Below are 17908 nucleotides of genomic sequence, written 5' to 3'. Positions count from 1 at the left end.
AGAAAACCTCGGCTGGCAGAGCTCACCGATCGCTCCTCTTTCAGCCTCTCTTGCTCTTCCCACCTGTTGAGCTAACCTATTACTCTTCTCGGCCCAGGAGATTCCCCTCTTTCGCTTGGCTTTTGAAGTGATTTTTATGATATTGCTGTCAAAGACTATTATCTGTTCTTGCCTTTTTAAGTTAACAATAAAATCATTTTTATAAATTTCAAGTATGATGTCGGCAGCTACACGTTTTCTAATTACTTCACGAGACGGTGCCGAGAAAAGGGCCGCCTTATATTTGTAATGTAAAGTAGAGTCTTTAAGGGTTTTAGCTCTGTCACCTGGGTGCTTCTAGTTTGTGCCCAGGGTGTGCTTGTGGTGCGCACCCAAAAGGCCAAAACGTGACCTGACTGAATTCGTTTATTTTTGGACGCGCACCCGACTCTGCGTCAAACATGAGTCGGGTGCAGTCAAACCAAACCTGCCCTTTTTCGTCCACTTTTTGGGTGCTTTAATTTTTACATGATGTTAGGACACGAGAAGTACACCTCCTCCTCCACTTCAAAAGCCAAGCGAAAGAGGGGAATTTCCTGGGCCGAGAAGAGTAATAGGTTAGCTCAACAGGTGGGAAGAGCAAGAGAGGCGGAAAGAGGAGCGATCGGTGAGCTCTGCCAGCCGAGGTTTTCTTCCTCTCTCTCTCTCTCTCTCTTATTTGTTCATCTCTCTTGATTCATCATTGCAATTTTTGATGCACAAATCGTTTACGCCGCCTCCACTGCTCTTTCTCTCTGTAGCATGAGCCCTAGGTCGAGTCCCGAACTGCGTAATCTTCCTCACATGTAGGAATCTCAACCGTTAACCAGGAAAAAAGCAAAACAGAGGATATATTTCACCCCTCACTTTCTCTAATCTCTCCCTCTCTCTGCGCTGCGTTCGGATTTGGGTAAACTCTCTCTCTCACTCTTTGCAGCGTATTCTATTTCTGCTTTTTATTGTTTGACGTTGCTCCCTCTCTCTGAGCTGCTCCCTTCTCTCTACACTGCTCCCTCTCTCTGCGCTCCTACTGCAACTCCAGTTGAACCCTGCATTCAATATGTAAGCAGGCTCTTGAATCGATGCACATGGGAAGAGACGGTGGTGGGGAGGCGAACTTGGGGAGAAAACAGAGGGAAGTAGGATTTGGCCATGGACGAAGGGGAAGAGAGGGGAGGGGAAAGAAGGGGAAACGGGCGTCGGTGGAGGAGGAGACGAAGGGAAAGACGGTGAAAGATGGGAAACCTCTCTCTCGTACATTAGAAGTTTAGAACCACCACCTCGTTGCCATTATCAATACCAAAATCACGATTTTGGGTTCCAATTTACTACCTCTGTTATCATATCATAAAGTTAAACAGGCAAACATAGTTTCTGGTGGTGATGAAGTCCTTATGTGTTACTGCAATGTCTTCCTATGTAGGTCTTTAGTGTCAACAGCTCTATAAACACTGAAATTCGATTCTTGAAGGAAAAAAATGTTAGTTTATCTGAATTATATATAAGATTTTCTTTGTGGGAGTTCTTAACTTTGTTGGTCTTATAACGCTTATGTTTTTTGCAAGCCTTGTGCTTTTACAGTGAGATTAAACATAGAAAAAATGCTTAAATCTTGCTGTTTTTTTTTTTCTATATTCATGTCCGGCTTGTATATCTTGTGGAGTTTTCATGTCCGGCTTGTATATGAGTTTACTTATGCTTACAACAAAAATCCAGTTTTCTTTGATTAAATAGGTAGCACCATAGCAGCACCGTTGAGCATTGCTTTTTATTGTTACAGTCATGACTAACACTAACAACATTTGCTTGAGATTGCACTTTGGTGTCTAATTTGCTTTTTTAAATTGCTTATAAGTTATAGGTTTGCATCACAGAGATAATACCTTTTGCTTATAGGTTTTCATCACAGAGATAATATCTTTCTTATCTAATCTGACTTGTTTGAGGAGGCCTTTGCTTTTAATGATTTTATCAATGATCAGTTTAATAATTTTGTGGTTTATATTATTATATTTAAAAAACAATAAAATACTCTCACCGCACCGCCACACTTAAATTTTTTGAGATGTGCCGCACCCGCACCCGCACCAGCACCCTGCACTCAGGTGACATAGGGTTTTAGTGATTTGAGAACAAAAAGGGAAAGGAGCCATCATCCAAGGAGGTAAGCCTGCGATTGAGGCAAGAGGGATTCATCTTGTGCAAGCCTCCATTTTCATGGATGCATGACTGGGTTTTAGGGGTTTCGTTGTGCTTCAAGGGTTTTAGTGATTTGAGAACAAAGAGGGAAAGGAGGGGGGAAGCAAAGGACCTAGACATTAGATTGGCCGATGGACTGCCCTCGGCTGAGCAGGTTGTGGACTTCTCCCTGCTAAACGAGGGTACTTTCATCGCTGTTGCGGGAGCAATCCTGCAAATTAGTCTCTGTTAAACAGGTCAGTGGATGAGTTGTATCTTCTTCTTGCATTTTCTAAATGGGCTGGTAACTGGTTGGTTTTACAGATAGCTATCTCACTTTCCATGCAGCTTTACAGATACCTCATTAATGACGTCTTTTGTATGCAAACTGTTTAGTGCTTACCAAATAATTTTTAGCAAATGTGTACGTGTGAGCCTTTCCTCACTTTTCCCTTCTACTCATAATAAATATGGTTTCTGTAAATAGGTTGAATAGTTCAGACATCCATATTGCTGGTGCTACAAGTGAGATTGATGCTTCAGGCTGCCTAGTGTCCATCTATGGTCTGGTGAAACAGGTAGACTTGTTATAATTTCAATAGGATATCTCTACAAAAATGGCATATCTCATGTTCTTTTGGGCTGGTCCATGTAATAGAATTTTTTTTCACATACTATGTACTAGTGCCCCATAGCCTGCGATTGAGGCAAGAGAGTTTCATCTTGCACAAGCCTCCATTTCCATGGATGCGTGACTGGGTTTTAGGGGTTTCTCAATGTAATTCAAGGACTTCTCAATTAAGGCTTTACTCTAAAGCTTTCGTTGAAATGTATAGTTTTCATGCATTAATAAAACGTGATTTTGGAACAAGGAGTAACTTGACTGTCACTTAAATTAATGAGCTATGAAAAGTAAAATTATTTTACATGAGAAAATCATATTCAATTAGTAAAGAAAGAGACAAACTTATACATCGTCATGGTTGTAAAAATTAATGTAAAAGTATAACTTTTTTGAAGTTTTTTATTGTGTTATGGAAATCATATGTAAACAAATAAATAAAGAAAGAAAGAGAAAAAGTTGGTTAGAGAGCTAAAACAGAAGTGAAAAACTTATATATATACAATCGAGAGTGATGAGAATATTGCACATACGGGTGGCACAATGGATGGGTAGAGACGCAGCCACGGCGTGATGAGGACAGCCTGCTGTCGCGTGGGCATGGTGACGGAAGCCTGAATATTGCACATACGGGTTTTATCGTTCTTATTCGGGCTCTTGTTTATTTGAGAAATCGATATATATATATATATATATATATATATATATATATATATATATATATATATATATATATATATATATATATATATATAGCGAGAGAGAGAGAGAGAGAGAGAGAGAGAGCATTGGGAGTTGAGGGAATTGCATTTGGGTATGTTAATTGATCCAATATTTTTTTAACATAGATGCTTGTAATCTCCTTGGAGACTACCTAAACATATCTTAGGATCCTTGAGTATTTAGGGCAGATGCCCTAACACCAAGCAAAAATCAGAAATAAATCAAACATAAACAATAAAATAAAATAAAAACATTAAGATCTAGGCAAAAAAGATTGCAATCTGATTTAATCTTATACCAAATAAGAAATAAACAATTACATGAGTAAAAATAAATAAAGCAAGGAAAGAAAAGAAAATGAAGAAAGGAAAAAGAGATTAGAAAATACCTAATACGGTTATCTCCTGAAGTCTATGAAGTACTTAGTCTCAAGAAAACTTTGCCTAAAAGAAAGCAGCTCATCCCTAGCTTTTGGGAACAAAAAACCAGATCTAAACTTTTAAAACTTAGCTTAAAACCTAATGTAAACAAAATTTAGGAGAACGTGACATAGTCAGGGTTTCTCCAACTTTAGCACAAGCTTTTCAACCTTGGTGTCTGGTCTCTCCCATGTCTTCTCCATTTATAATTGTTGTGATGAGATAACTTTTTCCTCATAATTGGTATAAAATTAAATTTTATACGGAAAGTCATGTTATACACTAAATCAAGCCATTTTCTAAAATATTGACATTTTAAGAAGATTTTTGTTGTGAAACATTATTTGATTGATCAAAAGTGATCTAATTTTTGAAAATGAAATTTGAATGGAATAGACTAAGAACTTTCTCCATGCATGCAAAATTTCTATCAATATTTGTCCACACAGTCGCTATAAAATGACGAGCAATATATTAAGAAAATAACAAAGATATTTGTCTCTATCTTATTTTATGACTGACACCATATGGTAGAGTTTGATGCATATTAGTAGGTGCTTAGTTTTTTAGGATTCCAATGTGATTTATAACACAAGGCGATTTGCATGCATTTGACTTTTTGAGCAAATGCTATGTATATATATATATCCCTTATTGGTTACTCCCATTTATTATGTCCAGGTAAATTTTTAAACCCAATCTAATTGGATATTTATTTAAACCCAATCTGAATCTAATACTGGATGCCATTTCTTAGATTTGTTTCCAAAGTGATCAATTTCTTAATTGAATATTGATTTCTTTTCCATTTCCAAATTTTCTGGAGCAGTTTGGCCGGATATCGGCTGATCCCACTTTGATCCAACTGAGTTGGGTACCGACTTTCTCATGTAGATCAGAGGTCAGCAGGGCAGAGGTAGGAGGCCGGCAGGCGCAATGCCCCTCTCAGATTTTTAAAATTTTAAAACTTTACATATACAATTTAAAAATTTTAGTTTAATTTATATAAAAAATTGAAAAATTATATTTTAGCTTCAGATAAAATTTTGAAACTATGTTGGGCCCTTCTAACAAAAAAACTCTGACTCAATCATTGGAGATCAAACTGATATCATTTCTTTTTTTTTTCCCATTGCTCAACTTAAAAGGCCTCTCTTCTTTCTTCTGGGCTTCTTCTCTTTGCTTGTATTGGGATGTATGCTTCTGTCTTGATTTGCTATCATATTATGGTCTCTGTGTTATTTTGGTCCAACGGCCAGCTATGGTCTCTCTCTCTCTCACACACACACACATACACACACACACATATATATATATATATATATATATATATATATATAATTCTACATCTAATGTTGTCGAGGGCTTACGAAATTTACTCTAGTTAAATAAATCAGTTCATAAATACAAATCTTAGAGTTTTAAATAGACTCATTTGTGAATCATGTGTAAGGATTTGTTTTTTCCTTACTCTTTTTGTTATTATAATTATGAACATTCCAAGCTGATTTATATGGTTGGATCCACAAGAAACAACTTTAAAATCAAAAGGCATTCAATCATATGTTCCCTGTAAGCGGAGTACAGTTGGTAAAAACTTCACCCATTAAATTTTTTTTGCTCCCTCTGTCAAATGCCTCCGCGATTTTCACAATGACACAAGGCTATATATTTCAAAGACATTTCCTAGGTTGGTTTTCCCTTTGTCCCATTCTTTAAGTTAGTTGCTAACAATTATTTATACCCAAACTATGCTTACTAATGGAAGAATGGAGTCTTTTTTCTCTCATGTTTTTTTTTTTGTTTTTTTCTATGATATTATGATAAAAAATTTAGAACAAAAAAAAACCCAAAACACAAGTTCAGATTAACAGGCCAACTCCAAATTTCGGTCCCCCGTTTGAAAGAACCATACTCTGGCAATTGACCTTGTATTCCCTTTTTTTACTTATATATATATATATATATATATATATGAAAAAATGTATGAATTAATATTAGAGGACAAAATGTAGATCACTTTTTTCATCTTGTTTTTCTCATTAGCCTCTATGTTAGATCCACCCTTATTAGATGCCTAAGTGACTTTGAAAAGCTAGAATATATATATATATTAGAGAGAGAGAGAGATGACTCTAGTTAGCTAGAGTCACCCAACTATCTAAGAAAGGTTGTCCATCTAAAGCAATGGATAATTAAGAGAAAAAACAAAGAAAAAAATGGTGTAAACTAATCTTAGATGATGAAAATGTCCATCACCTTTTTCTCTTAATCCTCCAGTATAAATCAAATGGTTGCATTACTTTAAAAAGCTAGAGTCACCATTGAAGTGACCATGAAAGATCCCATCAAAGCTGCCCAATGTATTTCATTGGACAGCAACCCTTCACGCCATAGTTCAATGCATGCATCGGGATACATGCTAGCATTATCGAAAAGCACCATGTTCATGCTAACTAAGCACCTTTGAAAATAATGCCTTTTGAGATGAGTATTAGGCCCTCAGGTTCAACTTTCGACTCTAGAATTCATTAAAAAAGTGTTGCAGTTGTCTATGAGATCAGTAATGGCTGGTTTCAAACGCCTAACAGTAAGGGGTCCATTCTTTGATCTAGGGGACCATACGATACTTCAAATCAATAATGTCATCAACATATAGAATTGTACATCTATCCTTATGGGTACAGTCAAATTAGCACCTCAAGACAAAGTCGGAGTCGAAAAATATTTAAATTAAAGAACTCAATCATTGGTTTAATTTCCATGGTGCTCTGCTACTGGGTTAAGCGCTAGGGAGAGGTAAGTTTATTAGTCTTACTTCATATCCCGACACAGCTCTGGACCTTAACGGCAGGGAGAAATGGAGAAGGAGCCTTTTAACTCTTGTTTGGACTTACTACAAGCTAACAGGCTGAGTCTAAAATGGAAAATTAGAGACTTGCATGCTTAGACTTGGCTCTTCAATGTAACTTTCAGTGGGTCAAGGAATCATGCACCTTCTTGTGATCTCAACATGGCTTTGCTATTGTTTATAAATGTATCAAAATGAATTCTCCAAGTCAGCATGCATTCAATGTTTTATTAATTTAATACAGTAATCATGAATATTTATTATATATTTAAAATAAAAACCATTCTTGAAAAAAAGGTATTGAATAGGCATGGAACATGACTGTGGGCTGGTCTCCTCCTTGGATCCACCAATTATAGTTGACAAAAGGAGCATGGAAAGGCCTTTAAGTCCGTGAATTTGCTGATCTTTTGTGATTAATTTCTTACAAAGAGTGTGGAGCAACACTAACGAAGTAGGTCCACTCTTTCGGGGTTTACCACTGCATTGGGTAGGGCAGGGCCAAGAATTGTTTGACTATATTTAAAAGAGTTGCTTGTCACAAAAAAATGAGAAAGTTGAAAGTAAAAGGGGCTAGCTATTTTATAAAGAGCAGTAGAATAATAGTAATTTTTGAGGGGTTTGATACAAGGAATGGGGCCGGGGGTTGGTAATGCGATTAGTCTTTCTTTCAAGTTATTTTCAAGATGTCAATTTTATGGGTTGTAAAAAGAGGGGTACCAATATACAAGTTAAAGCATAACAGAGGTATAGACACTGGATGCATACACACCTAGAGAAATGAGTGAAAGGGTAATAGTTTCGACTTTCTTGCAAGCTGAAGAATCGCGGAAGCATCACTCTAAGGTACCAAAAGCAAACTAAAGGTAAGGACTTTGACTCCGATATTGGGTAGCAGGATCAAATACTTTCTCATACTCATCCGACTAAAACGATAGTAATATAAAAACAAGAATCTAGAACAATAATAAATATAAGAACAGGAATCAATAACATGCACCGACTCTACGTACAACTCAAAAGGATGAAGCCAAGCAGATTCACAGCAAATACTTTCTCATAGTCATCCAACTAAAACGATAGTAATATAAAACCAAGAATCTAGAACAATGATAATAGAAGAACAAGAATCAAGAACATGCACCGACTCTAAGTACAACTCAAAAGGGTTGAAGCCAAGGATTCATGGCGTGCCTCTCATGATATCACAATCGACATCATCACGGATGTTGTCCTTTTGCCGCATCAATCAAAGTCATTGATTTACTGCCTCTGTGAGTAATGCATGTCTGCCAGTGACATGTTTATATATGCACGTTCTAGCTTTGCTAGCTGGGTCCCTCTGATTTATGTGCTTCAATAGGTTTAAGTTTCTTAATTTTCTTCTAAGTTTTTTGGTTTGAAACCAGCCAGTTTGAATTTTTTTTTTAACCTCCATTTCTGTTCATTGATTGAAACCAACTTTTGTGGCACTGGTTCAGAGTGATTTTGATATGGAAACATCTGAAATCTGATTTTGATTGACCAAGCAGTAATTTAATTTCTCTTTTTTTCTTGGATGTAAGAAGATCATGATGATGGTTATATGTTGTAAGCAGCCAAAAACTTTTGAGTCATTGTCATTTTTCAATATCAATTTATGATTGATAACATGAGCAAGCAAGTAAGTTTTCTCACATTGTTTTTAACTTACATTGTCGCTCTTAATTTTAATGTTATTTTTATAGATATTATATATTTAATGATTTTTGGTCCTAAAGCTTAAGCTTATTCACTTCACCTTAGAGCGCTTTGCCTTGCTTCACAGGGCTAACACTTTCCTTCTCTACATCACATTTAACCACATTACCCATATCACTCGCATGCCCCTTACCCTGTTCATGGCCCATGAGGTTCACAACAAATGATTTTAGCTGTGGAGATAGGGAAACCATTCCTGCTTAAAGGAGAAGCATACTGGTCAGGAAAAGAGGTCCACCTAGACTCGTGTTCGAATCTTGGAGGAGTCATTTCATGTCCCAGTGCGCTCCTCACCTGTTAACAAAAAAAAGTTAAATTCTTGAACATAAAGAAAAAGAATACATTTTGAACAGTCAAAGGTGTAGGCTTTAGAATAGTGCCCACCATATCATCTGAAATTTCAAAGAAGGCTTCTGATATTAATATAATTGTTGTTAAGCAACACCTAGTAAGCCGTTTCGCATTAGGAATAACGTGTGAATGTTTCATGAATTTGCCCTAAAATTAGAGCAGATTCATATAACACAAAAACATATGTTATATGAATTTACTTCAATTTGGAAACATATTCATCAAACACTAACACAGTGTTCTTAATGCCAAACTCCTAATGGACCACAAAAAACTTGGGCGTTTAATCTATTGCTGCCAAATTTTTAGATTCTTTTTAATTTTTTTCTTTTTATACAAAAAATATCAAAACAATACAAAATGTAGATTTAAGATTTGAGGCTATCAAATGCGGTTACTACCAAAAATTTATGGGGAAAAAGATTTAGATCGCTTCTTACGAACAAGATTGTGCCAAATTAGTTACCAACTTTTTTATTAACAAGAACTTCAATTAGCTCCTGCTTCGCAGTTTGTACAACTTAGCTAGTAACGAAAATTGAGGCCTCCTAGCACTGCCAACTTCCAAACCACAAGGCGCCCTTCATTGATAACATTGTTCAGCCATCCTGTGACACTTTGCAACACATCCACAACCGACGTGCTCAAGTAAAACCCAATCCTCAAGGTCAGCGACATCATCATTGTGTCCTTAAGGGATGCCGGGAATTCTTGGCAGTATGAACTCATTTGGCCGAGAATGTAGAAAGCCGAGCCGGTTACGATAAGCACAAGCAGCGGGACTAGCCATAGGGCTGACATAAGCGCCTCAAGGTCAGGCCGGTTTTTGAGCCCATGTAAGCGTACCATTTTGAGCCTGCTTGACTTGACATAGCGGCCAAGCCAACAATATTTACTATATGGCCTGTTCTTAGGGGCGGAGCCAAAAATTTTTCATGAGGGTGGACCGAAATATCATTTTTCAAAATTTTTATATGAAACAAATAAAATTTTCGAAAATTTACACGTAATTTAAAAAAAATTGAGGTGGGGCGAGGCCCATGCAGGCCATACCTTGGCTCCTCTCCTGACTGCTCCTATCCGGGGAAGAATTGTCAGCATTCGGCGAGTCAGGGTCCCGCATACCGGGTAAAAGAATCAGTTGATGATTGGTAGAAAGTGAGCCATGCATGCTGATGAGTACAACAACCTGGAAGGAAGCGGCCAGGATCTTGAAGTGATGAACGAGGCTGCGGTCCATGGTGAGGGATTGTAGAATGTTGAGATTACTTTGAATTCTGGAGGCCATGGCGAGAAAGATTCGGATAGACCCTCGCAATGTTAGAAATTTTTGTCGCATGGGTCAAACTATAGTTTCAAAATTTTAAAAGGGTACGAAATAGAAATTTTCAAATTTCTTATATATACTAAACTAAAATTTTTTAGATTTACATATAAATTTTTAAAATATAAAAGAGAACCAAAGCCCGGACCCCACCTTCCCTCCACCCCTGGGTAGACCATAGAGGAAGCAGCTTGACTAGAGTATTGAGATCCTCAACCTCTTCAACAGTCTCCACGGCTTGGCAATTGAGCCGTCCGTATAAGTGTCACCCTTTGTTACCAGAGCTGCTTTGTTGATGAATCTGTATGAAACATATAAGAAATATGTTGAGCCAAACAATAAACTTCTGAAGTCTAGTTACAGGGGCCTGCAAATGGGGAAGCCCAAGTTCGTGAATTGCAAATTTGGGGAAACAAGAAATCATGATTTCCGGTCACGTAGAGAATGATTTTGGCCAAGTTTTACTTAATCCTGATGTCCAAGTTCATTCTGAACTTAACCAAATCCTGATCTAAAGGTTCATTAGTTTATTGTTGGGATCAGATCGAATCGAATGGTATCTGTTGATTACAAGTCATGGAAGATGGCATGACTGCCATTCATCCATAATTAGAAATGCCGGTCTTTTTCTAAAACGACCCAATAAAAACTTTAGAAACAACGAAAAGGGAAAAAACTGCCTTTTCATCATTTAAAAAATCCCAAACGAATTTTCTTTCATTATTTTTGTTTTTTAAATATTGTTATAATATATTTATTTAAAATTTAAGTTAAATTATCTATTTTCATTTTTGTCATTACTAAAAGAGCATTTTTATCATTTTATGAAATTATTTTTTATGTTTTCTTGTTAGTTTTTATTTATATTACCTTTTCCTAATTTTTAGTTTTTTTTCATCATTTTCTTTAATTTTCAGCTTCCCTAAAAAATAGTCGAGAAAAAGTTTGGTGTTTGAAACCCATTAACAATATCTATATCTATAACCACCACATATAAAAACATCCGCAAGACAAAGCCATTAGGTATGGCTATTCTCTCCACTCGCTTCCTTTGATGGTTTTGCTTGATTGCAAAGCGGGTAATGTAAATTCTACTGGTGCGTAAAATTTTCATCCGCTAGTATGGTTAATGAAAAATGCCACTGATTAATAAAAAAAAGTTTTTTTTAGAACAAAAAAACTTTAAAAAATTAAGATATTAAAAAGAACATCTCTTTTTAAATAGTTTGCATTTGGGATATTAAAAAGAAACATGTTTAAAACTTTTCGTATCATTCATAATGCCGCATCATCTTTGCATTTGGGACTATCGGGGACAAAGCCAGAGATTTGTCATGAGGGGGCAAATTAATGTTTCTAAATTTTGACATAGGTCGGAAAATCATTTTTTTAAAATTTTTATATAGAACAAGTAAAGTTCTTTAAAAATTTACATGTTAATTTAAAAAAAACTTTTTTGAGGTAGAGGCAGTGCCCATGAAAGCACCGCCCCTCCTCCCCCCACCCTCCCACCTTGACTCCGCTCCTAAAGACAATGACACACCTGGTGAGGGAAAACTGAACTGCATGCCATGGCATCTTGTAAAAGGAGTCAAACACATGGACAATGTGTTGCCTATGACAAACAACCCGAAGCTGATGGCGTTGAGCATTGCACAGGTGATGTACCCCCAGCCACATTGGTGTCCAGAACATACGATCGTAGTGAACGTGTCACGTATCGCGTAGTCGTAAAAAGAACAAGTTAACAAATACTTTTTGGCCCCTGCTCTTGTCAAACTGGTACACGCCGACCATGATGAAGGTAAAGGTTGTCCCGGCTACACGGAGTGTGACCACTGCAAAGGCTAAGCACAGCAGGATGAACTGAGTCGGCATGAGCTTAGTATATAGTTACAGGAAGCAGGGGTGGAACAAAAAATTTTTCATGAGGGAGGGCCGAATTAAAGTTTCTAAATTTTGACTAGGATTGAAATATCATTTTTTTAAAATTTTATATGAAACAAGTATATTCTAAAATTAACATATAATTTTTTTTAAAAAAAATTTGAGGTGGGGCCAAGGCCCAAGTGAGTCCTACCTTGGCTCTGCCCTTGACAGGAAGGTGTAGCAAAGGATGGAACTACTGACACAAATGTATCATCAGCATTAAGGGTGGGTATCAGGCTAGGCTGGGCCCGGTCCGACCCGACCCGTTTAAAAATTTAAAAATAATTTTTTAATTATAAAATAAATTTTAATTATAAAATGATTTTTTTAAATATACAATATATTTGTTAATAATAATTATATATTATTAAAACAAAAAAAATTAAAAAATTTATTTGGCCTATCCGGCCCGACCCAACGCCCAGGCCTAATCAGCGTATTAGGCAGAGTGCTCCATTTTGGTGTTATGAACTTAATATAAAAACTTTTTTCCTGGCACACAGTAATGAATAACATATCTTCACCCACATGCCTCAGCATACTCACCGTCATGGCTTGCTATGAAATGTGTAAATAGGGGTAGGCAAGGAAAACATAAGCCTCCACTCTTTTTTTAAACAAGTTTGAAAGAAAACTTAGGCCACAACCTGAGGCTAATTTGGTTATTATGTCATTCCATTGTCTTAAGTGGAACTAGGGTTGGGTATTGGGCCAGGTTGGACCAGCCTAAAGCTTCACAAAGCTGGCTCCGATACACCCAAAGATATTGATGGCTGCCCAAGGCGAGCAATGCCCAAGGCGAGCAATTCTAAGAAAGCATTTGGGAATGTGCTAACAAATTTTAAGGAATCCATTATGAATCTAGTAACTCTAGATCTCCTACCCCAAGCTCCATTAAGAATAAACTCAGCTGGAGATTGACTTCTCTTAAATGAGTCAAGTTCTAGCCAAAATTAAAGTCAAATAGTTAAAATGAGTGGAACTCTAGTTGCTTGACTTGTGTAACTTAAGCTTGGATTAACCACAGTACAAGTAAGCCTGGGCCACGGGCGGGGTACCCATCAGGTTCCGGTACCGGGCCCGTTAATAATTAAAAAAATATTTTTTATTTTTAAATTTAATAATATGTATTTAAATATAAAAAAATATTTTATAATTAATTTTTTTTTTAAATTATCAAACGAATCGGGCCGGTCCAACGGCCATCCTCAAGTACAAGTGATAGGCAGAAAATGTTTTGCAAATTAATTTGTCACATTACATGTTTTTATAGTAGTCGATTCCTTTGGAACTCTATTGAGTCTAGACTTAGAAATCCATGCGGACCTAGCTGAGATCACAAAGAAGATAGTTTTGATTAACCAGGAAATCATCGTTCCGCAACCAGGAAATCTTGTTTTGATAAGCTGCCTCCAACACTTCCATGAAATAAAAAATGTAGTAATAGGTTGCATCCTCCCAAAATATTCATGAAGTTGGCACTGTCAGAGTCGTTGCCTTACTCGACCCTGGTGTTATGGCATGGGCCAATGCCTTCACCAGAATATCCGTGAAGTTTTGGATGAAGCTCATGTTATCTCTCGCGACAGTAACCACGCCTCGATCTCACCACTTGAACGCCACCAACGATCATGGTGGTTGTCCGGGTACCTGCAGCCAATGCAAGAACTGAAGTTAAAGTACTATTTTTTTTTTTTAACTCCTCTTCGTCCCACGTACTCTTTGACCTGTATATCTATTTTCTTTTCTTTTCACAGCCATCTTTTCTACCTTAAAATCGGTCAATCTCATTGAAGAAAATGAATTGAAAGTAAGGATGTTTGGACTTAGAGAGCTATGGTTGAAGTGTCCATAGTGTCAAGGCAAAGAATCTTGTTGTTTTCGCTGAGTCAGAGCTGATTCAATAGCTGTCTCTTCTTCCTAAGAAGGATTCCCTTGTTGGTTAATGGGAGTGAGGGCCATTTGGTTTTTCTTAAGAGATCACCCCCTTTCTCCAGAGAGAATGAGAGTTGGTGGGTGCAACAGATATGCGCTCAAAAATAAAGAGAGAAGGGGGAAGTTGAGGTGTTTTTGGATGATTTTCAAAAAGGAAAATCTTTTTTGGACTTTAACTTTTTCACTACCTTTTTCTATTCTTATAGGGTGCTCCCCTTTCTAGTGACCGGGGTATTCTGGTCATTATAACCAGATTTGCTTTCTTCATACTTTTTTTATTTTGATGGGGATGCTTACGATAAGTTGTTTATAGGCTAGTAGTTCCACTAAAAAGGGGCTCCTTTGGGCTGACATTTCTTCCATTATAACCAGCTTTGCTTCTTCACGCTAACGTAGCTCTGTGAGTCTTTCCTGGTCCCAACAATGATAACAGCAAGTCCAGGCACCAGGAGAAAACAAGTATACAAAATTTAGCTAACTGGAACAATGAAAAGCCCCAAACTTGGTGCTTAAAGTTTAACAGAAGAAAGGATTTAATGGGCTCAAGTTATTGCAAAAGCAAGCAAGAAATAACAGAAGAAAAGAAGAAAAAATATATGAGGATGAACATGGTGGTAAGAAGCAAAATAAAAAAAATCTAAGTACGTTTCAAATGTATAAAGCAACTATCACTTTGACAGTGGAAAGTCTATTGTTGCAATTTACATACAAGGACAAATAAATGCATGAAGCAGCAATTATAAACAATATCCAGCATGGCGATCCTGAATATACCTTGAAAATGAACAAACAGGCAGAGTTCAGTCCAGAAGTCAATGTGCTCAACCTGCCAATGCAGATGATCGACAGGCAATCAACTAACAATGCTCAGTTCCAGAATTCGAAAAGAATAACATAGATGCCATCTTATGCCAAAAGTAATATTTCAGAGCAGTAAACAAGGATGATTGCAGTGCTTCCCCTTTGAATTCCACAAGCATCTGAATCGCATACTCAATAAAAAATAAATCTATTATTCAGTAGGTCAACAGAAGGCCTAATCAAACATGGTCGGCAGTGCAAAGACAGAATCTAATGTCTGTGGGACAACTAAAGAAGTGAGAAGGACGTAAGGTGAAGATGAATGTTCCTTACTTTGCCGTATTTCTGGGAGAGGTCTTGCATACAAAATTCATAAAGAAAAAGCAACCAGCTACAGAAAACTAAAGCAGAGGAATTTGCCTTATGCTATGTCGCAAGGTGCAGGTGAAGAAAACTGTTAAATTAAGAAAATTAATCTTTTTGGCCGTAACCGTCCGTTGCTGGTATTGGGAAACCCTAGGAGGCAGTCTATAAAAGCTCAGCTTATCATTTGCTTACCGTTAATTGTAAGATTAGCCAAGCCTGCGCCTCCTAGAAGCAAACCCTAAATCTGTTATTTCTTCTGCTTCCTCCTCTTCTTCTCTATCTCTTATAGGTGTTGTCTCTTGATGCTCATCTTGGGGAGCCACTGGTGATTTGCTGCGCAGACGAAGGGCTGATCATAGGTATTGTTCCGCTGCTAAAATTCCATCATTGGTATCAGAGACATATCTGTCGAATTCAGGTAAGTGAAATTCGAATAATGTGGTGCCTGTCAACACTATACTACCTGTGTATGCATGTGTATCCGATGAAGGGATTCCACTTTGGTGCAGTTGGAAATTACCATCACTTGGACTTAGAGTAGTACTGTATGGTATGTAATTATGCCACAGCTGATTAACTAAAAATTTCTCATAATGTTCAAGACCCTGACCGTAGGTGTTTGAATCCATTTCTCGCTTGCATTTCACAACTATTGGAACTTTTAAGTCACATGCACCAGTCTCATAATTGTGAATTTCTCTGCAAGGGAAATCTGTACCTAAATTAACCAAAATTTTACTGCCTCGGAAGGGCTGAGAAACACATCGGTATTCAATTTCACATAAACAGGTAAACAGGAAAACTATCCCCCGAAAGAAAATTTGCACACTTAGTCTGCATGTGTTGGATAGGAAACTATTTCTTCTTTGAAGAGTGAGGTAGTGAGTATGATGTTATGATGCATTATTCAGTTTCCCTTTTGCATTAATACCATGTACTGATGTTGGTGACAGACCAGTCAAGTGTCAACGAAATATAACAAGGACAATGCATAATACATGTTTTTCCGTTGTGTTTGGTCTGTTGAGACTCCACACTATCTATTTTGAGCTAACAGTCCCTGAAATTGTAGGTCTTTCCTTTGATACCAACGAGAGTGCATTGAAACATGCTTTTTCACCATATCTAAAGAACACTCAGTTCCCCACCCCAAAGCCATTTGTAGAATTGGTCAAATGGCTAAAATAATCTGAGGGATGCGATCTATATAGCTTATTTAATAAACAAGACCCTTTGAAGCACATTATTTCAAAGTGTAAATGGGAAATTAAAGGCATAAATATCAATGGTTCACGCCACTGCAAAATTTTATGTGAAAAAGAATCAATATTCACTTTCCAAAAGCATGATAAAAAGATTATAACCAGAAACATATCAATTCTATCTTTGTTATCAAATAAAGTAAACACAAGCTATAGATCACTGGGATATGGCTTCATAAAATTTGCCAAGGAAACAGATGCTGAATCTGCTCTAGAGAATATGCAAGGACAGGTAATGTGCAGCATGCTCTGATTTACATTTTCACGTTTATGATTTAAATCTTGTGTACCAAAGGAAATTGTACCACTCCTTTTCTCAGCTACTGCAAGGTAGAATCATCTGCCTCTGCCTGGAATATGCTCATGGTCCTCGGCAGATTCAAGAGTCGAAACCTCAGTTGAAGCGTGGTTTTTCTCAAGTATAATATGGCGAACTTGAAAAATACAGAAAAAAATGGTAAATTTTTAAAAGTTAAAAAAAAACTAAAAATGAGGGGAAAATAAAATATGTGAGAAACTAATAACACAAACATCAAAAGATAAGTAGATTTACAATAAATAAAAAATAGAAAAAAAAAAAACTGTTTTGCATTAAAAAATGAAAAAGTGAAAAAAGTGCTTTAAAAACTTGCTTTTTTAGTTTAAGTGGTTTTTTTTAAAAAACTCATTTTTTTAAGTTTTAAGTGGCAATTTAATTTATTGCGTTTTTTCAGGTTTAAAAAAAAAAACGTGTTTTTTGTGACTACGGTTGAAGGCAAAAATTGAAGATTGAGGTCAGGAATCTTGTCTCCTTGCTATGTTTCCCGGACTGATAATCTGTTTGTTTCAAAAAAAGCTGGTGGTGTTTGTCTGCGAGAAGTATACTGCAATGACTTCAGACATATGAAAGTTCTCATTAATTTTGAAGGATTTAAGTCTAACATTAGTACTTAGTTGACATCACGACCTACGCTTTTTTTCAGCAACAAATAACTCTTGGTGCTGGAGATAACCCGGTGAGCTGGGATTTGCGATTCCAGGTCACACGTTTTGGAGGAAATTGAACATCTCCACATTAAAACTAGATAGTGCCTCTTTTCATTTATATGTTTTATCTATGCCTCTATCCACATCTAGACTTTTTCCGCAGCAAATTGAAACGGAGTGAGGCCTGACCGTTGGCACTGGTTTTACTTCTGTCTTTAACTTGCCAATCCATAATAATCTCTAACCCTCTTATTAGCTTGACTGTTAGCCTTCATTGAGGAGACATGAGAGCAGTGGCAGACCGAGATTTTTGGCTATGGGGCACTAGTACATAGTATGTGAAAAAAAATTCTATTACATGGACCAGCCCAAAAGAACATGAGATATGCCATTTTGTAGAGATATCCTATTGAAATTATAACA

The 17908-nt window shown here is 36.8% G+C and overlaps 2 protein-coding genes across 60 annotated transcripts in view; one reads left to right on the top strand and one right to left on the bottom strand.

Annotated features, from left to right (window-relative positions):
• LOC116253929 (uncharacterized) overlaps window positions 1-17908 on the bottom strand; it is an 80367-nt gene that overhangs the window by 4590 nt on the left and 57869 nt on the right. For 8 of the 50 annotated variants that reach the window (XR_007573415.1, XR_007573418.1, XR_007573389.1 and 5 more), the window contains exon 3: window positions 14865-14916. The exons of 12 other annotated variants lie outside the window; for them this stretch is intronic. Coding sequence is in view for 6 of the 38 variants with exons in the window: in XM_050077834.1 (XP_049933791.1) it covers window positions 14865-14916 (52 nt within the window). In the remaining 32 variants the exon portion in view is untranslated. 30 more of the 50 variants (XR_007573402.1, XR_007573391.1, XR_007573422.1 and 27 more) reach the window with 10 other exon arrangements.
• The window catches only part of LOC116253928 (uncharacterized), an 82374-nt gene continuing 64810 nt past the window's right edge, over window positions 345-17908 (top strand). Inside the window, exons 1-3 of one of the 10 annotated variants that reach the window (XM_031628923.2) lie at window positions 345-665; window positions 2684-2774; window positions 4790-5208. In XM_031628923.2, the coding sequence (XP_031484783.1) occupies window positions 508-665; window positions 2684-2774; window positions 4790-4960 (420 nt within the window). In that variant the 5' untranslated portion in view covers window positions 345-507 and the 3' untranslated portion in view covers window positions 4961-5208. The other 9 variants (XR_004172564.2, XR_007573379.1, XR_007573383.1 and 6 more) reach the window with 9 other exon arrangements.

This window comes from Nymphaea colorata, chromosome 5 (assembly GCF_008831285.2).
Source record: "Nymphaea colorata isolate Beijing-Zhang1983 chromosome 5, ASM883128v2, whole genome shotgun sequence".
NCBI classification, from domain to species: domain Eukaryota; kingdom Viridiplantae; phylum Streptophyta; class Magnoliopsida; order Nymphaeales; family Nymphaeaceae; genus Nymphaea; species Nymphaea colorata.
The sequence above is the reverse complement of the archived record's forward strand: the minus strand, read 5'-3'. Positions and strand labels throughout refer to the sequence as shown.